The sequence below is a fragment of the Molothrus ater genome, chromosome 13 (assembly GCF_012460135.2).
Source record: "Molothrus ater isolate BHLD 08-10-18 breed brown headed cowbird chromosome 13, BPBGC_Mater_1.1, whole genome shotgun sequence".
Taxonomy (NCBI): domain Eukaryota; kingdom Metazoa; phylum Chordata; class Aves; order Passeriformes; family Icteridae; genus Molothrus; species Molothrus ater.
The window spans coordinates 12,927,896-12,952,047 of NC_050490.2; the positions used below are offsets into that span (position 1 = coordinate 12,927,896).

At 52.6% G+C, this 24,152-nt stretch overlaps 1 protein-coding gene across 1 annotated transcript; it reads right to left on the bottom strand.

Annotated features, from left to right (window-relative positions):
- Nucleotides 1-17,536: 17,536 nt before the first annotated feature.
- On the bottom strand, nucleotides 17,537-23,444 carry AEN (apoptosis enhancing nuclease). Its single transcript, XM_036390005.1, has 4 exons — nucleotides 23,297-23,444; nucleotides 19,813-20,456; nucleotides 19,336-19,536; nucleotides 17,537-18,946 (listed from the first exon to the last, which is right to left on the bottom strand). The coding sequence occupies exons 1-4, from the start codon at nucleotides 23,316-23,318 to the stop codon at nucleotides 18,743-18,745; spliced, it is 1,071 nt and encodes a 356-aa protein (XP_036245898.1). The 5' UTR covers nucleotides 23,319-23,444; the 3' UTR covers nucleotides 17,537-18,742.
- Nucleotides 23,445-24,152: the final 708 nt, after the last annotated feature.

Here is a 24,152-nt window from a genome sequence, read left to right on the forward strand (position 1 = left end):
TGTGAAGGAAACCTTTCCATTAGCATAAAGCCAAAAGCACCAGCTGGACGTGCCTTTACACCAGGGCGCTTCAGGGGCAGGAAGGAGGGGACTTGGGGGCGTCCCACAACACATGCAGATAGTCCCTAAATTAGACCAGCTCCTGAGCTGGCCAACAAATGGTGGAGAGCCTGGGCTGGAGACCAGTAGCTGTGAGGTCTCTGTACCCACAGTGTTGAGAAAGTGATGCCTGCTTTGGGAAAGGACTGGCTCCTCATCCCTGAGGAGCTCTGAGGAGAAACAGGGAGGAGATGAAGTCAAATCCTCTGGGTCCTGCTGCACTTCTAGGCCTGGGGCTGTGTGTCCCTCCTGAAATGCTTAATTTCTAGATGTTCCTTGGGAAAATGCTGGTGTCTCTTTTTCAGGAGCTGAACCAGAGGCCAAAGCAAACCAGGGTTTGCTATCAATGACTCCAGTGAGGGCTGGGGCAGGCAGAGCACACAGCTGCAGGGCATGGATGCTGAAATGAGGGGGCCTGCCCAGCCTGTGGATCTGCAGAATAAAGTACTGGATGGGGGTGTGGAGAAGGATGGAGAGGTTGCCACTGGAAGTGTGGAAATTGCACAGATTTGGAGTTTCCACTCTGAAGTTCTTACAAGGTGCGAATTTTGGCAGCGCTTTGTGGCTTCCATGGTTACCTGAGGAGGCTGGAGCCAGGATGGGGAGAAAGATGGCAGTGGTGGCTTTTAGAGTCCTGGTAGCTGTCCCCTCACTCGTGATCAGGGAGTCTCTGCAATGATGCAGCAGACAGGGAAACAGCAGAGACCCTGCCAAGTCATGGGTGGCTCAGCCCTGGATGCAATGCTGCCTCCAGCGTCACCTCTTACCCCTGCTCACAGAGTTCACCAGCAGAAACACCTCTGTGACCAGCCAGCAGCTTCTGACAGCTGCACACACACACAGGGCAGCACTTCATCCCTCTCCTGGCTGCCTGGCCTGGGCAGTGAAGCAGCAGGACAAAAGCAGAGGTGGGTGATTGTGATATCAAACCCCTGCTGCTCTCCTGCCTAGATCATGGCTCTGAAACTCGTGTACATTAAATACTTACCCAAATATCCCAGCCCCAGACTTCCATGGGGCAGAACATACCCTGACCCTCCAGCCAAGAGCTCTGGCCCCAGAGGAAGGGAAGAGAGAGGGATGTGCACAAGAGACAGGAACAAGGTCCTGTCAGGTCAGTGTGCCTGGCTGCAAGGATAATAATCAAAGCAAAAGGGATCTCTGGAGGAAGGGAGCCCAGCAGGATCCTCCCTTCTGCAGGCACAGGCTGCAGGTAGTCACATCTCTGCCATGAGAACTGAACAAGCTCATCTGGCTTTTCCTCTGCTTCCCCCTGGGACCATCCTCCTCCCCAAAAAAAACCCCAACAAAAACCTCCAAAAAACCTAACAAAAGAGAGGACCAGGAGGAGATTGTACTTGATCTTGGGCAAGAAGAATAGGCTGCCCAGGAGACAAGCACATATCCTGCACATATCATCCATCACCTAACCAGTGCTGGATGTGCTGCCCAGGGTCTCAAGGCAGGGGTGCTGCTCAGAGAACATCAGCACGTGCTGTGCTCTAAAGGCAGCTCAGGGTCCTCCTTCCAGCACCTTCTGGAGTTTATTTCTTTAAAAAGCTGATCAGACAGCTGTTTCTGAATGGCCAGAGCACTGAGATAGTTGTTGCTGCAGACAGTGTGAACAGGTGAGGTGTGGGCTTGAGGGACTGTGCCCAGGGAAGGTCAGGAACAGCCCAGCTTTCCCCAGCCTGACATGATGGGACAGGCCTGGGAACAGAAACATCCTCTCCATCTGTACTGAGGCTGGGAAAATGCTGCTTGAAGAGCAACCCTCCAGGGCTCTCTTGCTGCTCTCCCAGCAGCAGTGACAGGTTCCAGTGCCCAGGTTCCAGCCCTGTGTGCTGCCCTGCAGTTGCTGGGTGGTGAGAGGAGTCTGTGCTGTGCAGACAAGCTCAGGCTGGCCTGGGGAAGGGACAGAGGGCCTTGAATTGCTGGGTCAGACTACAGCCCAGGCTATGGCTCATCCCAAAGCTTGGCCAGCCCAGTGAAAGCTGGAAAGAGCCCTGGGATGACAGAAGGAGTTCTCAACTCTTCCTCTGACTATGGCTTTTGTGAGTCAGGTTGTGTTTGCATAAACTGGACCTGGTTGCTAGCTGCAGGTTTTCCTGCCCATAACCACTGTGCCCTTAAAGACCTTCAGCTGTGCCATTATAGAAATTATTATGGTGACTCCATCTCTGCCTTACTGCAGACACATTCTGGATGGAGCAGTCAGACTGTGGTAAACTAAGGGAATAAGATTATTTGGGCAATTTTTCTTCTTTTGACAGCTCTTGAACTATGAGAGATTCCAGTAAGAGCAATTACTGGCAGACTGGACATAGAAAGGGTGATTTTTCTAAAGCAGATATTGGAGAGGGTGTTTGGAGTGAGGGATTGAGAAAGAAATTTGACCTTGAAGGAAATGAGGCCTGCATTGTGTCCCATCAGAGCAATGCAGCTTTGTCACCACAGAGGTCCTGCAGTCCCCAGCCTGGGGAGGGAAGGAGTTCAAGAACTCATTTTGAATAAACACCCACTGTGCAGGAATCTGTGCTTTCTTCTCAAGCAACGGGCAAGCAAAAAGGCAAAAGACTTCAGCAGCCCACAGGCTGACAGGTTTCTGCCCATTTTGATTGAGTGAAGGGAAGATATTGGCCAACACTCTCCAAACTGTGGGTGTGCCAGGGTGTTCTCAAGCTCTGCCCACATTCACAGCCTGACTCATCCTGCAGGAGCCTATTGGGTGGAAAGTGCCCTGTCTGCAACCTCCATGGCAGAGCTGAGTGACGGGAGCCTTTGGGTAAGCCCTGGCAGGGACTTCATGGAAGAATCCTTGACCTTCAAAGCCTGCAGTTCGAGACAGAAAACCTCATTCCACCCTGCCTAACTCACATCTTTGCCTTTCCCACACAGTGGAGGTCAGAAGATGTGCCATACTGACCCCCCTCCCCATCAGAGCTGCAAGGCTTGTTCTGGGGCATGTTGGCATTGCTGTGCCAGGTTCAGATTTTCTTATACAGATCGGATTCACCTGTCACACCTTCCCTGGGACAAATGACAATCTCTCCAGAGCCCAGCAGTGGCTGGCATCACACCTGCTTACAGTAGGAAGCAGAACTGCCAGAGGACTGAGCACTGGAAAGGCTGGACTGTCTTGGAGGGGAAAAAAAATAAAAGCCATGTTGGGCATTTATGGCTTTTGGAAAAGAAATGTCAGAGCAACAAAAGAAAATCCAGATGTGCTGCATTTGCATGGTAACAGGCTAGTTAGGAGGCAGCCCCACCTGAATTCTCACAGCTTAGCATTTCTCTTGCAGTTTATTGACTCAGGATTTTCTCATTATTGGCTCATCTTTAGGAGAAAATACTCTTCTTGCTTGGCATTTGATTTTCTTTTAGAAATACTGTTTTTATCGCTATTCTTTCAGCAAGTTTTCCTAAGAAGAAACTGGAGGCCTTCAAGCTCAGCTGGAGTTTTGCCACAGTCGTCTTCTCAATCTTGGTGTAACCCAAGGGCTGAGAACAGGGCTGAAGGCAGCAGCATCTCTCCCTGCAGGTGCTCTCCTCCACTGCAGCAGCTGTGAATAGAGCAGTGCAGAGTCACTGTCACACTCACATCAGGCATCTGTCATCAGAGGGCTGGAGGGGTACTGGACTTTGAAGGCAGGCATAGGATGCAGGATTAACCCAAAAACCCTCCTGGTAAAGGGCAGTGGAGAGAGAGAGAAGCCACTCTGGGATGGGGAGCTCACCAAAGAGAGGCAGATGTGCCTTTCCCTGCTCATGTATCTCCTAATAGAAATCTTTGGATTCCCAGTTTGTTTTGATGAGGTGGGTCCAGAGAGGCCTACATTGAGCACCTAACAGCCAGCACATTGTGCAGCTCTCTGCCCCACTGGGGATCCAGCCTTCAGCCAGCCAAACTCAGACACCCACACCTGGCAGGTCAGGGGATGCTGAGCTACAGCTGCTGCTTTGTCAGCAAAAGCATCCTCAGCTTCCCACCCGTGTTCCTGCTGCCCTGTGTCGGGGTCTCTAGCTGCTCAGAGTGACCCCAAGATAGGTTAGAAAGTCTCTTTTCCCAGCTCAGCGCTTGAAGAAGGAGTCAGGGCTCTTCATTTCTCGGTCTCAAGGTTGTTTATTGTATCTTACCTATAAAATTCTTTCTCTGCCCTGCTGAGGTCCGTCCAGCAGGACAGTTCCAGGCACTGCCTCCCCTGGGGTGGTGTTATGTCTTTATACTAAAAACTACATGTACAATGTTTACCATAACTTTCCAATACCTATCACCTGTGTTAGACAGTGAGCTTCTACTCTAAAGCAATCCAAAAGTCCACCATCCCAGCAGAAGATGGAGGCCAAGAAGGAGAAGAAGGAGAAAGGCTGGACACACCCAGATCCCTCCATCTTGCCTCCCTGAATCCCCATTCTAAAAACCCCAAAATCTACTTTTTCACCCTGTGATAAATTCACTATCATTCTACTTAACTGTAGTGGCTTGCTGATCTTCATCTAAGGTTGGTAACTTGCTTCACGGGTCATAATCAAAACCACAGGCATTTTTGGGCTCTGTGCCAGGGTGTCTGAGCCCCCTCGCAGGGGTCTGGGCTGCTCAGGACAGCCAGAGGCATGTCCTGGGTCCTGACAGCCCTGGGCTGTTACACCAGGCAGGGATTGGCCCCAAGGACACAGCAACCTTGCTGGGCTGAGCCACAGGTAAGCACATGCATGCCAAGCCTGGGATTGCTCTCGTTCCTGAAGTTTGCTGTCCCCCACTAAGCATAACCTCAGCCCAGCTTCCTGCCTGAGCAAGGCTGAGGAGAGCTCATATCCAGCAGGACAAATCTGGAGTGGAGTGGGTTTCAGCAGCCCCAGCACAAGCTGAGGAAATGGAATGAATTTCAGACATTTCTGGAATTTCAGCTGCTCCATCAAGCAGCTGTGGCCTGCCACAGGTGCTCAGGGCTGAGGGCTGGCAGGAAGGAAGCTGAGAGCTCAGCACAGGGAGAATGGAGGTGGAAAGGCCAAGGGCAGGCTGGTCCCGTCCCAGGGCCAGCTGCAGCCTCCTGCCCATCTTACTGCCACCCTGCCAGCACCTCCAGGTCCCTCTGAAACCCTGGAGGGGACCAAGGAGGAAGAGACAATCTTTGTCCCTGGCTGATAACACAGCATTTCTCAGAGACCTCCCTAAAGCCAAGCTTTAAATTTTGCACTTGGGGCCATGTGAGCCCAAGGCGGGTGCTGGCTGAGACCTCCTGGCAGACTGTCCTGGGGCTGCAGACACCTGTGTGTGACAGCAGGCAAGGAAGCTTGGTGGCCATCACAGGAGATATTTCTCTAAGGGGTGGAACAGTCAAAGATAATTTAGATCAGTCCTCTTTGGGATTTTCAGTGGTGTAATAAAAGTCCCTGTGTCCTAGATGCCAGGGAGGTCTGGGGGAGGGGGAAGAGAGGGTGAAAGTGAATTAAATGGGCCTTTCAGTGGCAAAGAGAGCACTTAAATCTTCTCTAGCCCATTGAGTGCAGATGCTGCTGAAGCCTCCCTGCCATGATGGCCAGCAGAGCTCTCCCTTATTGTCTTTGACAGTCCCAGGGGAAGGCTGAGCTGGCAGAGAGGAGCAGGGCAGGAGGGCAAGGGTGTGTGCTGGCTGCAGAAACAGGCACCAGTTTATCCATGCAGGATGAAACCAGGAGCACTGGGACAGCATGTACCTCACCTTGGGATGAAACACAGAGTTTATTTCAGCTTCACCCTCCTGTGAGACACATTAGCTATGAGGTGGGTGCTGGGGGGAGCGTGAAGCTGTGAATTGAAAGCATCTGAAAGTCACCCTGACATGTGCTCACCAATGATGCCAGAAGGGAACCAACATCTGGAAGGTGGGTCAGGGTACAACTGGGGAAAAAAAAGCAGATGTTCTGTGCCATGTTCACTTAAAACAGCACTCGAGGCAGCTCCAGCTTCCCGCAGAACAGAGGACACAGGAGGGCAGAGCATCCCTCACCCTGAGCCCTCATCTCATCCCAGCACCAGGGCTCTGTAGGAACAGCCTCATCAGTGCCCCTTCCTTTTGTGTGAGGATTTAGGTGACAGGGGAGGGAAGAGAATTTTTGTCAAGCTGCTGGTATAGAGCAGAACCTGTAGAGCCAAGGGAACATTGTCCTGAAGGAGACGAGGAGGGTAATAGGAATAACTAAAAATAAAAACCTTTTGGATTCTAAGAACTTAAAAGAAAGGTAGTTTTTAAACACTTAGCAGCTGCAGCTGGGGGTCAGCAATGCTGCCTACCTGAGGCTGTGTGAACTAAGAACATTAATTGAGCCTCCTGGGTATGTAAGCCTCTTATCTACTTACACACAGTGCTTTATCTGAGTGGGAAAAAAATGAGATTATTAGCTACTTTTAATGAACAGCAGTAGGATGTGCGTGCACACTGTCTTTGCTGGAAGATCCTTTCCTCTCTCTCTCTCTCTCTGTTTTTCTTTATAACTATTAGCTTTTTAGCATATGAGCAGGACTTCAAAAGGGGTGTAGGTGTCAGAGGAAGGGAGACGGCTCCTATTCATCTTTTCAGGGCTGAAGGTGTTCTCAAAGCTTCTGCTCTGCTCCTTAATCCTACAGGTGCTTCTCAGTTTCTCAGATCTGGTAACTCAAAGGTGTGGGGGCTCTCCCTGCCTTGCTGAAGCAAGTCCCTCTTTGGCAAGGCAGCCTTGGAGCTGCTGGCACCTCCTGTGCCCGTGCTCTGCCTGGGGTGCACAGACAGTGGGGATGGGCCAGGGCTCCTGGCAGGCACAGGGACCTCGGGGATGGCAGTGGAAGGTGGAGGTTACACTTGGGGTGATTTAAATGCCACTCAGAGGCTGTGGAAGAGCTTCTGTAAAACCCAAGTTTTTGTGTTGGGGGAGAGCAGATGCTGCTCTGGGTTGTGCTCGTGGCTTTGGGGTCAGGCTTGGCTGCAGGGCCTGGCTGGGAGTTACCCATAGTTCTGCTCTGTTTTTAGGAGCTTGGGAGACAAATCAGTGTGAGACCAGCACCGTGCTGGGGCCACCCTGCCACCAACAGAGTGGGGGCCATGCTGGCTCACAGGTCCAGGGGCCTTGGAGAAGGAAGCTGATATGGGAGAGCCGATCTCCTATATCAGGGAGATATGGGTGCACACCTGGGCACACTCAGGCACACCTGGGCACACCCTTGCACACTCTCGCACACCCGGGCACACCCAGGCACACTTGTGCACACCCAGACACACTCTCACACACTCGGGCACACTCTCACACACCCAGGCACTCTCTCACACCCTCTCACACCCCCGGGCTCCCTTTCCTCTCCCCGCCTACCCCTCCGCACCGTCCCGGGCCGTGCCCTGGCTGCTGCCGTGGCCCGGTCGCTGCTGAGGCCCTCGGCGGCCCCGCCTCCCTCCCGCATGGCTCGGCCCCGCTGCCCGCCCGTCCCGTCACGGCCATGAGGGGAGAGAGAGAGATAGAGAGAGAGAGAGCCGGCGGGAGCACAGAGCGAGCAAAGGCTCCCCGTGCTCTGCGCTGGGCTGGGGCACCTGCGGGGCAGCGGCCATGGGGGAGAGCAGGGAGGGAGCGGCGAGAGCAGAGACAGCAGCGGGAGCTGTGCCGCACTCGGGGATGGGTGCGGAGAGAGAACAGCGGGCGGGAGGGGCACACCGGGCACAGCCAGACACAGCCGGGCACGGTCAGACACACCCGGGCACACCCGCGCACACTCTTGCACACCCGGGCACGGTCAGACACACCCAGGCACACTGGACACACCCAGGCACACTCAGGAGCAGGATGTCAAACCCTCAGCATGGAGTTTCCCGAGGCAGAGTGACTCCAGCAAGGGGCTCCAGGGAGCTCTGCCTCCCCTGTGTCGTCAGCCCTGCCTGTCACCCTGCCCCTGCTGTGCCTCCTGACGTGATCCCTGCCCTGGGTGTCCTTCTGATCTGAGGGTGACTTCCACCAGCTGCTGCCTTTTCCTTTAATGTCTCAGAGAACTGTGTTTGCTTTTCAGATTCCCTTTCTTGATTGCTTTGAAAGACAGATGCCCTCTGCTTCCGCTCCCGTTAAAAGCCACGGCTTTCCTTGCTCCTGGTGGGCTGTAAACATCTTCCTGTTACAAACCTGCCCTTTCAGTTGCTCTCTGGCTCTAAGCAGTGCTGTTTTTCCCTTTGTAAGCTGATTCTCGTTTATTACCCTCTTATCCATAAGCTGCTAAGGCGGGCAAGCAGGGATGGGGTAATTTCCCCTCTTCTAAGCTCCCCTTCCTAACTAAATTACACCTGGATCTAACACTGACATTGCGGATGCTGTGCTTGAGAGAGGATTCAGGCCAGGGTGAGGATTTGAGAGAGCTGCAGGGCTTTGTCCTTGCCCTCTTGTTGTGTTGTCCTAGGCCTATCGGGAGCTTGAGCTGGGGGGAATCCACAGTGGTCTGTGGCTTGGCCCAAATGACCTCTAAGCAAGGCCAGGGTGAGAGGGAGGGGCAAAGCAGATCACAAAGCAGGGCTTTGTAACTCTCCCTCCTCACATCTAGACTGAATCCAAGGAGCTGGCCAGTCCCTCCACCTGCAAGAGCCAAGCATGCCATAAAGATGGAGCTCGAGGCAGGGGCAGGCACCTTGCAGCTCTGACGACCTCGCCCTCATCCTGCCCTGAAAGGCTGACTCTTCTCCAAATGCTTCCACAAACTTCCAGCTCCGTTCTCAGCTTGAGACTTCAAAACTGCCTCTCCCACTGCATCAGAAGGCCAATCTAACATCTTCCTTGCACATCTCACTTCTTGTCCCAGCCTAGCTGCTGCTGCCCGTAGGAAGGAGGGGTAGGGGGAAAAAGCCCTGTAATTGGGAACCTCAAAGTGATTTGCAAAGCTCTTCTGTCCCTACTGTGATGCTGCTTGTTTTTGTGGTGGGAAAATGTGGGAATCTACAAAATTAGAAGGTTTTGGGAAAGCTGCAAAAAGCAGGGCTCAGAGGCATAGAACTGTGACTAGAGCTAAGCAGCAGCCATGAGATAGGTCAACAGAAAAAATATTTAAATTGTAGAAAAGCAAGGACAAATAGAACAATGGTCTGTGTATTAATGCTTGTCTAGGATAACTCCCTAAGCTACAGAAAGTTTATCTAGCAAGATATTAAGAAGTTTGAAGCTTAATAATGGAGCTCTGTGCATTGTGTTTTAAAGCTTACAAGCACGTATTGTATTTGAAATAAGCAAGCATTGTTTTAACCAAAGGTACCTGTGCTTACAGTGGTTGGATAAAACTACTGTCAATGTGCTTTTGCTTTGTGTGATTGGTCAAGAAACTTATAAAGTGAGTTGTAACATCAAGTTCTTAGTCTGCTGCCTGAGATGTGAGCTGGTGGCATCTTTCCATTCATAACCATGTAATGAGACTGATGCTGGAAAATAAAGCAGCTCCAGGCACGTCCCACAGCAGCCCCGTCCCGTTTGTGATTTGTACACAGCCCCCAGTCAGCGATAGGAAAACTGAGCCAGGGATGGGGTCATGTGTATTTCAGGCATGGGAGCACCAGAGCAGAAGCAGTTTGTAGGATCCCCAGGGCAGAGGCCACTCTTGCCACTGCTCTGCTAACAGGCTGTGGCTGGCAGAGGTTGCTTTGTGCTGGAGTCCAACAGGGCCAACCCCGGGATGGTGACAATGGTTCAGGTGGGGGCGCCATGAAGTGGAGAGGTGTGACCGTGTTCACAGGGGTCTGAGGATGAGGGAAGAGACGGGGATTTGACTCCATGTTTCAGAAGGCTTGATTTATTATTTTATGATATATATTATATTAAAACTATACTAAAAGAATAGAAGAAAGGATTTCATCAGAAGGCTGGCTAAGAATAGAAAAAGAAAGAATGATAACAAAAGTGTCTGTCTCAGACAGACAGTCCAAGCCAGCTGGGCTGTGATTGGCCATTAATTAGAAACAACTCTATGAGACCAACCACAGATCCACCTGTTGCATTCCACAGCAGCAAATAACCATTGTTTATATTTTGTTCTTGAGGCCTCTCAGCTTCTCAGGAGAAAAAATCCTAAGGAAAGGATTTTTCAGAAAATATCATGGCTACAGAGAGGGAGCTTTTAAAACACTGCAGGGCTTGGCATGAGGCAAAGGAATACAGCAGGGAGAAGGCTCCCTTCCAAACTTATATATATTATTAAAAAAAAAAAAAGAGGAAAAAAACCCCAAAAGCTGGAGCTAAAAAGGCAGCTTGAGGAACGGAGCTGCTGGAGTTTTCCGAGAAGGCTCCCAAGATGCACAATGGGAACATCTGTGCCTGGGCTGGCGCCTTGGAAGGGTCTCAGCCCGCAGAGCGGGGCTGGCGTCAGCCGGCTCAGCCCTGCCTCGATGCCTCCCCTCCCCAGAGCCCTGCCCGGCTCCTCCCGCTGCTCTCCTGCCTCGCAGCCAGCCGTAAATCCCCTCTGCCACCTCTGCTCCTCCTCTGCCGCGGGCTCTGCGGGCTCTGGGCAGCCCAGCATCCCGCAGCAGGGGCAGGGATGGAGGAGGCTTGGCCTGGGAACAAGCGTGCTCTGTGCTGCCCGTGAAAGGCGGCTTCATAAGGCTCCTCTCAAAACGTCCCCTTATTGGGACCTGCTCTGGGGACACGGGCACAGCCCAAGACACACAGGGCCTTGGCCTTGGCAGTGCTGTTCTGCTTTTGGGGCTCCCTCCAGGACATTTAGGTTGCTGATGCTGAAGGCAAACATAATTTCTTCTCCATTATTTGCAGTTTGATCTATCAAAAGACCCCTCACCCCAAAAAACCAACAATATAAAATTGTAATAATTGTAATGTATATATCATATAATATATATATATATATATATAATATATATTATATATATAATGTATATATATTATATATATATATATACATATATATCATCAAATGTTATATATATATAATATAAAATTGTAAAATTGTCATGTATAAAAGCTCTGGCCTTTGTTGCTCCATCCCTGATGTCTGGATGGCTCTGCAGGATGTGGAGCAGTGTGAGTCCCTGTGAATGGACAGCACTCAGGGTTTGCCTGGGGCAGGGCAAAGATGAGCAGGGATGAGAAACCATTTTTGGAGAAAATTCTTCACCCTAAACTGCAGGTCAATGCCATCCTAAAATGACAACTGCTGCTCTGTGTAGCTCTGGCTTTGATGGTTTCCATCACTCTGCTGTTTTAAGAGACCAGAAGGTTAACAAGGACTCCAGCATGTCCCACAGTGCCACCACAGAGTGGCCCTGTATGCCTTGGCCCCTGCAAGTTGCCACTCACAGCTGGGATCCCCATCTTATAAAGGCAGGGGTGGTTTCCAATAAAAGGAGAAAAAAGGGGGTCTCCATCCTGGCCAGGTGAAGGCCAGATGCAACCAGACCCCAGTGCTGCCCTGGAGCACCTCTGGCTGTCCCTGTCCAGGGTCCATGGGTGGTCCTGTGCCCACAGGATGCCCTGCATCCCTGTCCCACCGCATCCTCCTGCCCGTGGCAGGGCTCTCTTCCCTGACAGACACAGCTAATGGTACTTTATGCCCCTGCTTTTACATTCCTAAATGAATTCCTACCCTCTGAGTAACACTAATGGGTGTCAGCTTGTCTTCCTCCTGTCTGGTGCTCAGGACATACAGCTGAACATGTTTTTTGGTGACAGTTAATGGATGGTTAGTCGCTGTTTTACTCAAATGCATTCACGATGGAATTGCCTCTTTGTCCATTTCCTCCTCTTGTTTTGGGGCTGTCACCATAATAGCAACAGAATTTTAAAATACTAATGCATTCAGGAAGACCTGGGGTATGGGAGAGAGGCCAGTGCTTGCAGAGTGTTATCAGACCCCAAAACACGCAGGGATTTAACTGAGTGATGTAAGTGGCCTTCACGCTGCTTTTGTGTTTGTGAGCTTCCTAAATACATCCTGGGAACCCAGAGCAGAGCCGGGCCCCTCTCCCATCCCATCCCATCCCATCCCATCCCGTCCCATCCCATCCCATCCCAGACTGTGAGGGGATAATTCAGGAACCAGCAGCCCGAGGGCACCATCTAGTGAACAGCCGCGACTGCAAAAACCTGAAATGGGCAGAAATTGAGTGAAAATTGGAGCTGGGGGCTCCCCAGGGGTCAGTACAGGGGATTGGGGAGTCACGCTTTGTGCTTTCCCTCTACTCTTGTTATTTTTATTTTTTTTTTCCATCAGGTTCCCCCAGAGAAGAGCCTTCACCACACTGCACCCTTTGTGGCAGGGATATTGGCCTGGAACACACCATACTTGTTGCTCTGCCCTGGCCAGTGGTGCTGGAAATATGATGGCATTATGTTTTCTTGTGTGATATGGAAAAAAAAGGATTATTTCTGATGGTTTGTGAGGGGCACAGGTGTGCAGGAGTGGAGTGGGGGAGGCAGCTCTGTTGGGGGGCAGGTCTGAGCTGGAGGTATGGGCTGTTCTTTCAGCTGAGGTGAAACCACCCTTTAAGAGGAAAATTTAAAAGAGCTCCAACATCCCCCCCCATCATCCCCAGGGTGAGCTGAGAGGGCAAAAGGAGAGGCTGAAAAACCACAGATTTAGTGCACAGCTTCAAGGTCCCTGAAATGATGCAGCAAACAGGGATGAAGGAAACACCACAGCACCCTCCTGCTGTCCCCAGTGCCAGGGGTCTGAGCTGGTCCTCTCCCCACATTCCCCACATAAGGAATTGCAATTCCTTACTGGGAACTGCACACCTTGCCAGGAGAAGGCTGTCCTGTAACCTGCTGTTCCCCAAGGAAGATGGGTTTCTGCAGCCCAAGAGCAATTCTCTTCTTTGATTTCTATTGCCATTGTTGCCAGCCTGACTCCTGCAACGTGTGCCTGCTCCCACTGATTCCAGCCAACCCCAGTCCCTCCCACTGATCTCCCCATCCATAAGATCAGTGGTCATTTTGTGATCTGGCTTTCAGAGAGTCATGGGCTTATGCTTGTGCATTCAACCTCACTGTCCTTGGAGCTGCTGGAGAGAGAATCCCAGGGCAGAACAAGGAAAGGTGACGTCCCCAAGCAAGACCACAGCAGTGACCAACCCCTCAGCTCCTCCTTTTCCTGGCAGTGCTGGGGAACACCCCCCATTCCCTTCATGCTGCGCCCCACAAATCCCTCCTGATCCAAAGGTGGCACCTTCAGCAGCTCATGGCCCCCATGTGTGACGGTGTTCAGAGGGGTCTGAGGATGAGGAAGAGAGGAGGATCTGACTCCGTGTTTCAGAAGGTTTGATTTATTATTTTATGATATATATTATATTAAAACTATACTAAAAGAATAGAAGAAAGGATTTCATCAGAATGCTAGCTAAGAATAGAGAAAGAAGGAATGAATAACAAAGGCTTGTGGTCCTGACAGAGAGTCCAAGCCAGCTGGGCTGTGATTGGCCATTAATTAGAAACAACTCTATGAGACCAGTCACAGATGCACCTGTTGCATTCCACAGCAGCAGATAACCATTGCTTACATTTTGTTCCTGAGGCCTCTCAGCTTCTCAGGAGGAAAACTCCTAAGAAAGGATTTTTCAGAAAAGATGTCTGTGACACCCATGAGCTGTTGGCATCCAGCCCCCAGGTGACCCCGTGAGTGCTGTGGGGTGCCTGTGGTGGGCTGAGCCATTCTGGGGGGGCTGCCTGCACAGAGAATGGAGGGGGGTTATCCCTGGGGGTTTCTTTGTGTTTTGCTGCAGCAATCCTTGCCCAAGCACCCCAAGGATTTGTGCAGCAGCACTGAGGGGTACAGGGGTGCTCGGGTCAGGCCACCCCACCTGTCCAGCTCGCCCTTTGCAGCCCCCTTTGGGGCCAGCTGCGTGGGGAGGAGGGAGCTGCTGGGAACGGAGCCTTTCCCTCTCGTATGCACACAGTCACGATGGTTAGTTAAGTGCCTTGTTTTTCATTAGGAAAAGACTGTTGCTAGGCCACCCTGCTCCCCGGCGTCGGTCGGGAAGGGGTTTTGCAGCCAATCCGGGAGGCTGTGCCGGGGTTTGCACACGCACACATCACGCACACCCCTCCTGCAGCCCAGGTGCTAAGCGGCTGCCAGATGTGCCTGCTCATTTCCACATCACACCTATCCGCTTCTTCCGGCCGAGACGCTTATTAAGGCTCCTGAGATTTTAATTTAGAGTTGGCCGCGAGTTTTCTGCCTTCTAATTTACCCTCGGGGAGGAGAGGAGAGGGGTGGGTGGGGGTGCAGGAGCATGGGTCCTCCCTGTGCTTTGGTCTCTGATAAAATACTCGGGTGAAGCCTCTGAAACAGGGTCTGCCTCGTCCTTCTGTGTCCCCACAGCAAGGGGACACACTGCCTCAGCTTAGGGGCTTGCTCCGGGCTGTTATTAGGTACCAGCATTGCTCCACCCCAAGATATTCATGCTGCGATTTTTAGGGATGTCCTGTCCAACACTAGGTGTCGGTGAGCTCGTTCTAACTCAGTGATTCTGTGATTTGGGCTTTACAGGGCATTTCAGCTGTGTGTGCTGTGATGAGCAGAACCAGCAGCAAAGCAAGCCAGGTGATTGATTGATTGATTGATTGATTGATTGATCAGGGGATGCTGCTCCCAGCCATGCTCCCCGTGCAAACAGTCCCTGGCAGCTGGGAGAGGAGCTGGACCGTGGTCAAGCACTGGGGATGCAGGGCAGGAGGGTCAGACACATCCCTGCCACAGGGTTCTCCTGGAACAGCTGCTGCTCTGCCATGAGCAGTTCCAAGCATCCTATGGGCGTCCAACAGCCACCCAGCAGGATCCCTGGTGCATGGACAAGGGAGGGAGCCAGCTGAGCCCAGGATGTGAGCAGGGTGGAGCCTTTCACAGCTGCAAATCTCTCACCGTGGCAGGAAAGGAACAGACACCAAAACATGCAGGAAAAGGTGGACAATCCACTCAAGCCTCAGTTTTTGAGTGGCCCCCCATGAAAACCCCCATGTAGCAGGAGGAAAGCTCAATAAAAGCGGGAGAAAGCATTGAATTGTGCCTGCTGCTCAAGGAGAAGCTGTTGCTAGACAGAAGTAAAATCTGTCGCCATTGGCTCCCATTGGCTCAGCCCCACTCCAATGACGGCCTTATCGGTTACCTGCACTTGCAGCTGCCTGGAAAAAACTCATTTGACAATGTTTTCCCTCTGATAAAAAAGCCCAGTGCTGGATTCATGGGTTTGGGTTAATCATTGTTCAGGGGTTGTTGAGATAACAGCCGAGTTTTCTGCAGATTCTTCAATTGTCACAAATTTTAGCGTAAATGGTGAGCCAGCCCAGCTCTCCCTCTCCCACCTAAAGATGCTCAGCCTCCCAACACCAGCTCCAGCAGGCTGCCCGTGAGATGAGCCCGAGCGTGTGATGAGCTGGAGTTTGCTCAGCCATGGCAACTCCGAGCTGGCAGGGAGGTGAATATTCACAAACACCTGTGAAAATCCCCATTAGCTCTGAGAGGCTGGAAATGGGGCAAATGTGCCACTTAGATTATTCAGAGCAAACATTGTTGGCAGGGAGCAGATTGCCACCACCTCTAATCATCCATGTGAAGTCTGCTCAGCAGCAGCCCTATTTTGGGGGGCTGCAGTACACAGTGCTGGGGTTTTCCAAGCCCTTCAAATCTGATGGAAAGAGGGATTAACCCTCAAATTTGTTTCTCACCTTCCCCAAGAGGTGGAGATCATGGCATAGAAGCAAAGCTTGCAGGGCATGACAGCACCAAAGGGCAGCTGCCCCCAAATTTGCCTCCAAAGCAGGGAGGAAATTTCAGCAGGAGGGTTAAATCAGTGGGTGGTCAAGATTTCAGAAATGCTTTTTTTCCCTTAATTATGCCTTAAGGTGATGGCAAAGCAGGCTGAGTCACAGGCTGATAAAGCCTTTTCCAGGTTCACCCCAACACACCTGTGTCTCACACTGACCATCACAGAGCCTAGTGCAAGGCAGTGAGACAGGGGGGCTGGAGGGGCAACAGGCTGGGGCTCAGGTGGACAAATAGTTTGGGAGCCATGGAGTGTCCCATATAAGCTCTCCACAAACTCATGTACACCCCAAAGGGATGTGGTTACACAGGCCAGGTTATATGGCCATGAGTAAAGCTCTGCTCTGTCCTTCCTCCAGGTCTGCTTTCCCAGGAGCAAGGACAGCACTGCTGCATCACTTTTGGAATGCCACCATCTACTGACAGTGGGATGCAGAGCTTTCACCTTTACCACAGCTTGGCCTCCCTCCTGCTGTCCTGGGGGAGGTGGAGATGGCAGAGAGGAGGAAACAGATCTGCACCAGCTGTGCTCCTCTGTGTGCCCTGTGGGGTTCAGGCCCTGCTGACATTGCAGAGCTCAGCTGAGCTGCACCCTGAGCTGGCACAGAGGGTGCTGCTGGCCCCGTTTTACACCCTGCTGCATCAGGAACACACCTGGGACAAAGTGGAACGAGCAGGATTTAAAGGCCTACCACGGGGCCACGTTTCCTTTCCTGTCCAGACCACGAGCTCACGGCAGAGCCCAGGTTATTATTTCTGATGAAGGATGGCTGTGTTTGGGCCACTGTGAGGACAATGATTTTTAGACATGTCTGACACATTTCAAATCATTTCTGAGCTGTTCCTGGCTTCCTCTGCCAGGCAGGGAGGAGTTAAGATGGGAAGTGCAAGATGTGTCTGGTAATGGCACTGATGTGTGCGTCAGGTGTGCCTGCGTCACCCGGCTGCCTTGGCCGCTTCCCAAGGCTGGGGCTCAGCTCTCCTTACCTTCCACTGCCTGCTGGGAAAAGCCTGGGATGGTCTAGCCTGGCTGATGGGGTCATGGACTCCCTGCCAGTGCTGGCTGTTGTACCCACTGTGCTGCAGCAGGGTCCCCAAAGTCCCCAGGGTGCTGGCAGCCCTCCAGCCTGCTCGGCCACCTCCCTCTCACAGCCCAGGCAGTGGGACTGTGCTCAGGGGATGGCCCCAAGGGCTGCCCTTAAGGCACATGGTGAAAAAATATCAATTTTCTACAACCATGACTGTTCAGTTCCCTGGTGAACCAGGTAACTCCCTGTGTCTAGCCCCAAATCCCTCCCTGGTGCTCACACACCCAGCTGGGGCACATTTCTGCAGCCACAGATCATCTGCATGTCACCTACAGGCAGAGTCACTGCAGATGAGCAGCACCCTGTCCCCACACTGTGACAGCAGCCTATGTCACAGCTCACAACATTCCCACAGTGATCTTGCTCCCAGACCCTGGCTGAGCCCATCCCTGCTCCTCCTGCCACAGAGGGGGTGTCCCCAGAGCAGTGGGGACAAGCTTGTACCCCAAACAACCCACTCCAGCCTCTCAAAGCACCTCTTCCAGTTGCAGGTGGGTTTGAAGCCCTAGAGCATGGGATGGTACTTGGGCACCTGTTTGCCAACCTCATCCCTGCCCTCTCACTCCTGGAGAACTGCCAGATCAAATCATGCAGAATACACACAAGGGGATTAGCCAGAAGAGTTTTTAATTCAGAATTGGACAATCATGTGACTAATTTATTTAAAGTGAAGTGCATTCTATGCTCTTGTCCAGGCTGGACATTGATTAGACCCAGACTTTCCTCTTGAACTTCATTGTGCAGGTGGATCCCTGTAAATCTATGGGGCCTGATGGGATTCATCCAAGAATCCTCAAAGAGCTGCTGATGCCATTACAGAGCTGCTCAACTATCTTTAAGCAGTCTTAGGAATTCACAGAGGTCCCAGCTGACTGAAAAGTGCCAAATGTTGCCCCAGTTTTGAAGGGCAAGAAGGACACTGGAAACTACAGCCTGCCAGTCTCACTTTGCTGACAGGTAAAATTATGGGAAGTATTTTCTGGGAGGTATTGAAAACCACCTGGAGCACAATGCAGCCATTGCTCACATCCAGCATGGCTTCACCAGGGCAAAGTCCTACTCATTGAACCTGATTTCCTTGTACAGCAGGGCTCCCACCTAGCTGATCAAGGGACACCAGGTGATGAAATCTTTTTGGACTTCAGCAAAGCTTTTGATACCGTATCACAGTATCCTTCTGGAGAAAATATTCAGCACACAGCTGGAGCTGAGCACTGAACAGGCTCCCAAGGGAAGTGATCACAGCACCAAGCACATCTGAGTTCAAGGAGTGTTTGGATAAAGCTCTCAGGCACATGATGGGATTCTTTGGGTGTCCTGTGCAGAGCCAGGTGTTGGACTCAGTGATCCTGATGGATCCCTTCCAACTCAGCATATTCTATGATTCTGTCAAAGAAAATGAGCAGCAAACTGTCTGTTTACTGGCCCAGATGGTTCTCAGCCTTTGGACATCAGCAAAACACCTCAGTCCCTGCACAGGAAAACTTGCCCCTTGCTGTCTGGGAGGAGGAGAACCCCACAGAAGGCATGGAGGGTGTTGGCAGCCCCCATTACACACCCACAGAGGCTCCTCCAGGCTGACACAGGACCCTGCTCATCCCCAAGTGACAGATGAACACAGCACAGTCTGTGTGACAGCTCAAGGCTGCAGACAGCATTTTTGGGAGACTGCTTGTGTCCAGGTGTCACCATGTCTCCATCCCTGAGCAGAGCAGTGCTGGGCACAAGCCCCAGGGGAGGAGGTCAGCAGACACCTCCACCTTAAACAGCTGAAGGCACCAGGATGGCCCAAAACACACAGAACACACTGTCCCCATCACAGGCTGCTTGCCATCAGCTCTGTGGGCCAGTACTGGTCATCCAGGTACTGGCTGCTGTCTGCAGCAGGGTCTGTGACAGGGCTGGGGGGCCGGGGGGGCAGGCTGTGGGCCAGCTGCTTCTCCCACTGCACCTCCACCAGTCTGTACAGCTCCATGGCTGTCTGGGCATCCTCCACCGATGAGTGTCCTTTGCAGCCCTCCTGGGAAAAGGGGAAAAAAGGAGAAAAGGGGAAAAAGCCTCATTAGATAAAAGAGGCAGCAAAAATCTCACAGGTCACGTTGTCTGCTTGCTTGGAAGGACACAAGTGCTGTGGGTTTTGGAGACAGCAAAGGTTTGATGCAGCCAAGGCCATACAGGTATCTCTTCCACACTTTTTGGAGGGCACAGATCCTGTCCCCATTTTACTGAGATAATTAATGGTCAGCTTGGGAGGTCCTTGGCTCTCCCAGCTTATTTATAGTCAGGAGCACAGGGTGAACAAGGTTCATCTCCACCTCACAGAGAATATACAGTGGGACGACCAAGCTGACCACAGAGGTCCATAGCTAACCCAAGGTTGCTTCCCATCTCAGGGTTGCTGGTGCTCACCTGGATCTTTTTATGGAGCAGGTGCCTGGCCAAGTTCTTGAGGGAGACATTGGCTCTGATGGGCAGCCCTGCCCTCTTCTTCAGCGCAGGGCTCTGGCTGGTGTCTCGAGTCCTGTCTTTCGGGTGGAAGTACTTCAGGGCTTGGAAGTCATTGTGGATGGCGTGTCCTACCACAATCTTGTCTTTCAAGATCTTCAGGATCTGGAAGAGTCACAGAGGGTTAGACTGACACTGCAGTGAAAGAAATACCAAGCATAAAATAAGCCATTTTGTATTAAATTCAGCTCCTTGGCTTCTACTTTTTAGGTTCCCAGAAGGAATAACAAGCAAGCAAACCAATCCACTGCACAGCTTGAGGCTCCCATTCCTGTGCTGTGCCTCACAGCAGCCTAGCACATGCCACCAAGAATCCCAATTTGTGCCTGACAGATAACACAGAGGCTTTTTGACTTTTTTAAAAATTTCTTTTTCCCTGACCTCAGCCTGGGCAGCCTTGAAGGGAATTGCATTCTTCATGTGCTGCTTGGTGATGCCACTCCAGCGTGTCCGGTAGTCCACGATGGGGAGCTCGGGCCGGACGTACTTGTCATAGATGACATCCCCCTCGTAGTTCACCACGGAGCAGCGTGCCAGCTCGCTCAGCTTGCCCTGAGGGCCCGTGCCCACCATCTCGCAGTCGATGGCCACGTACTTGCCCGGGCGCAGCACCAGGGAGGACGTCCTCACCCTCCCGGAGCTGCCGTTCCCCTGGGACAGCAGCACGGAGTGGTGCTTGGCTATGTTGTCCGGAGAGGCAGATAGAGACAGCGATGAGGACACGGTCTGCTCGGCCTTGGGGACATTGTCACAGCTCTCGGTGAGTTCAGTGTGTGCCTCCAGCCCCGCCTCGGGGCTCTGACTGCCCGGGTGCCTGTGGGGGCTCAGCAGCCCCTTCCGCTCCAGCACGGCCCGGCGCGCCATGAACCGCTGGTGCTTTCGGCTCCTCTTCTTGCTGCGAGCCTGCGGCGAGCCGGGACCCTTCGGGGCCTGAGCGCAGCCCCCATGGGCGCCCTGCAGGGTGGGCACGGAGACCTTCGGGGCGGGCAGCAGAGGCGTCATCTGTCCTTTGCCTGGTGGCATTCCTGCGGGAGGGTGCACAGGGGGCTGTGAGTGCCATGCAGACCCCAGTTTCTCCTGTCAGAAAAGGACGCACAGACCCCAGGGCAAACCCACCCCGCTGTGGGGTGGCACAGGCAGGAGAAACGGGGCAGGGCAAAAGGGGGGGAAGGGACACGGACACGCTGTCGCACCCTGTGACACACCACGCCTTTGCCCCCTCATTCTCGGTCCCACCCCGCCCCATTCCCGGCCCCAGGGCCCTGCCCACCCCCTCGCCGCTCCGCAGCCCCCTGCCCACCGCACTGTCCCCTCTGTCCCCCCGTTCCGTACTCCCTAAGGCCCTGTCTGCCCATTACCCGGGCCCTCTCCACCCCACTCCAGGCCTCAGCTCCCTGCCCGCCCCGTTACCCATCCGCCGGCCTCTGCCGGCTCCCCCGGTGTCCCCGGTGTCCCCTGTGCCCCCGGTGTCGCCCCCGGTGTCCCCCCCGGTGTCCCCGGTGCTGACCGCTCCCGGTGCCGCTCACACGTGTCCGGCCCGGAAGCCGCCCCGCGCACATGCCCGGGCAAGTCCCGTCGTGGACACGCCCCCCTGCTTTCCCATTGGCTGCGCGGAACGTCTAATCTGCATATTGGGGCGGGGCCGTCGCGGTTTTGGGATTTTTGGGGTTTTTTGGGGAGTCCCGGAGATCTCTACCCGGAGCTCCCGGTCCAGACTGGGTAATGCTCAGGCCTTCAAGCCTGTGCCCTCTCTGCCCCCGCTGGAAGGGACCCTCCGTGGGGCTGGGTTTGGGGTGGGATGCACGCTGCGGTTCCTAGGAGTAAGCTAGTGACGAAGATTAGGTTTGCCTGGGTGTTCGTTAGCAGGGGAAGGAGTTGAACCATCATTTTCGGGGTATGGGGCCGATAGCTTATTTAGCTGATCCTACTAGAAAGTAATATAAAGGAAGTATGGACGGTTTTGAGTCCTCTAGTGTAGTTCGATTCCTGCTTTTCTAAGTATTAGGAAATGAGAGGGCCAGTATACCTCCATGTTCATTTTATCATAGTGACCTTCAGTGTTCAGGCACATTTACAGTAGGGCCTTAGGTAAGGAGGTAGGCCCGCGTAGCAAACTGGCATGCTGGTATGTCAGAGGCACAGGGCCAGGGTGAGTGGCAGGAAGTTTTTTCATAGTAGGTGTATCAACTGGTCGTATTGGAATCATGGCTAAGAGACGTGAACTCATAGGAATCCCGCTGATAAGAGCAGGACTTTTGTGGCTAGTACAACAGGGAATAGTTCTTGAAGGAGGTTGAAGAGGCTTGGGTTGAAGCCGAGTCTGTGCAGCCCCGCACGGACACGTGGCTGTGCTTTTCCTGGGTGTCCCCTGTGTCTCTTCGTCCTGCAAGTGGGCTGGAGCACGGCAGCTTGGGGTGTGCATCCTCCAGGCTCTCCCAGGACGCTCCCCGGAGTTGTGGGGGGCAGCCCCGGCTGGGGCATGGTTGAAGGGGGGGTTTCAGACCGGCCTCTCGTTGCTTCACTCTCAAAGCTCACAAAAGCAATGTCCGAGGTGGTCAGAAGAGGAGCAGGGCTGCAGGCAGCCCCAGCCAGAGGCTTGTCCCCGTGCCTTCAGCATCGCTGCAGAGGCCGTGTGCCCTAGGGCAGACTGTGACTTGTTGTGGTGGGATGAGCCATACAACAACAAAATCACTAGTCTTCCACAGGGAACCAGGCACCGTGTCCATCCTCATCCCTCTGGGCCTTGCTGGGAGGGTGCCCTCTCCCTGCTACTGATGGGGCTCACAGGGATGCAGGACAAGTGTTTCACACTCCACTGTTCTCCCTTTCCACCACCCATTAGCTTCTCTAGCCTGGTAAGAAAGGAAAGTTTTAGATTGCCCCTTTTTTTTTTTTGTTTGTTTGTTTTTTGTTTTGTTTTGCTTTGGTTTTTTTTTTTTGTTTTTCTTTTGGTCAGTAAACCTATTCCTTAAATCAGTTGCTCCATGTTTTGCGTTTCTTGCATCCATCCCTGCTGTTCAGCTAATTAATCTCCCTTTAATGAGAGTCGTTCAAGTGTCTCACAATATCTTGCTAGGGAGTTCTGTCAGGTCTCTATGTAGAAATTTATACTCTTTTCTGGTGTTTTTGGTGAAACTGTGCATTACAGCTCTTGGAGATGGTTCATTTCATATTCCTGGGCCTCTCCACTGTGTTTTCCTCCCTGTAAATCAGGTGTGAGCTCACTGTCACCACACGAGTGGGAGCAAACTCAAGCCTTGCTGTGAGGGACATGGGCTTGCATTTCTCATCCAGCTCTGGGTGGATAAGGAGATGTGGTGTCACTGCCTGCTCTTCTCCCTCACACCCTGCATTATACGATGAAAGACTCAAGTGCCTGGCTGAGAGCTTCTCCCTGGACACATTGGTGTTCCACTCATGGGTCTAATCACTCTTGGCTTGTCCACAACAAACCCCTCCATGTTCCTTCTGTTCTTCCCAGGATGTATAGTTTGCATTCTCTTTGAGAGTGCAAAGTTTTTTGCTGTACCCTCATGGCAACAAAGAAACCTCAACAGAAGAAATTATGGCATGTGGGGAGGAAGGGAAAAGCTTTTCCCTGTTTTCCAGAGTGACCAGGCTTGGGAAACCAGATAATCCAGAATGCAAGGGAACCCTGCTATCATTTTTTCTCTCTACCCCATATACAAAGATGGAAATGAAAAAAAAGTCAAAATATCTTTGAAATGTGAATTAAAATAACTTTGAAAATGTGCTGTGGCCTCCTATAGTCTCACTGACCCCCGGATACTCAGTAGATGGTTCCCCCAGAGTAGGTATTTCTCCCTTTGGTAAAAGCCTTGTGTTGAACAGGGATGCTACTCACCTCCCCAAGGTCCTGGGGCCATGCTGGGGGTGGAGGGTTGGGCACCAGATGGTAGAAATCACATTTCAGATGTGGCAGATGAGCTGAGATGAAGGCAGAGCGCGCCAGAGCCCGGGAGAGGTTTCTGCGGTGTTTGCACAATTTGAAATAATAACGAAATCTGTAAAACTCTGGGTAGAGCACGACTAGAATAACAGGCTAAATTTGTCAGATGAATAATTTACTAGAAGTGATTGGCTGTGCTCCAAGTGAGATGAGCTCCAGGCTGGTTCCAGGCTGAGCAGCCTGGGTGTCTCTGTCCTCAGCTGGGAGCTGGTCCCTCTCCTGCTGCCTGGCCATTGCTCTGCCATCAAAGCTGGTCTCTAGACAGGACGCCTTTCCCCAGCTCATCACTGCCCAGGGCTGCAGGGATTCCTGCAGAGCTCCTGGTGCCCTCCAGAAGCTGCCTGCTCTTTATTTTCAAGGTGCTGCTTTGCAGAGTGGAGGTGGGTGTCTGTCTCTGGCTCCAGGCTCGTGGACTCACCCATCCTCTGCCTCTCTCCCTCCTCCAGCCACTTCTCTGTCCTCAGCCGTGGTGCAGAGCAGATGGAAGAACAGACACATCTTGACATTTGGGGTGGGAAGGGAGATGAAATCCCAGTGCTGAGAGGAGATGGTGACTGCAGCCTCAGCAAGCAATTAACGTGATCATGTTTATGAATGCGGATCAGTAATTCCAGGTAAACTCCCCAAGAGCAGTGCTGCAGGCGAACAAAGCCTCCTGCCTACCCAGGAGCCTGCCAGCAGGCCCTGCCAGTGCCAGCACATTCCTGCTGTGACTCTAAACTGCTTCATTTCCTCGTGCCAGCCTCAACAT

What these genes read in the sequence shown, in the direction of transcription:
- AEN (XM_036390005.1), bottom strand. Translation starts at nt 23,318, where the DNA reads ATGGCCCCAGGACCTTGGGGAG. An exon ending in TCAAGGCTGCCCAGGCTGAG is followed by an intron (nt 19,537 to 19,812) that starts GTCAGGGAAAAA and finishes TGACTCTTCCAG; the next exon opens with ATCCTGAAGATCTTGAAAGA. An exon ending in TGCTCCATAAAAAGATCCAG is followed by an intron (nt 18,947 to 19,335) that starts GTGAGCACCAGC and finishes CCCTTTTCCCAG; the next exon opens with GAGGGCTGCAAAGGACACTC.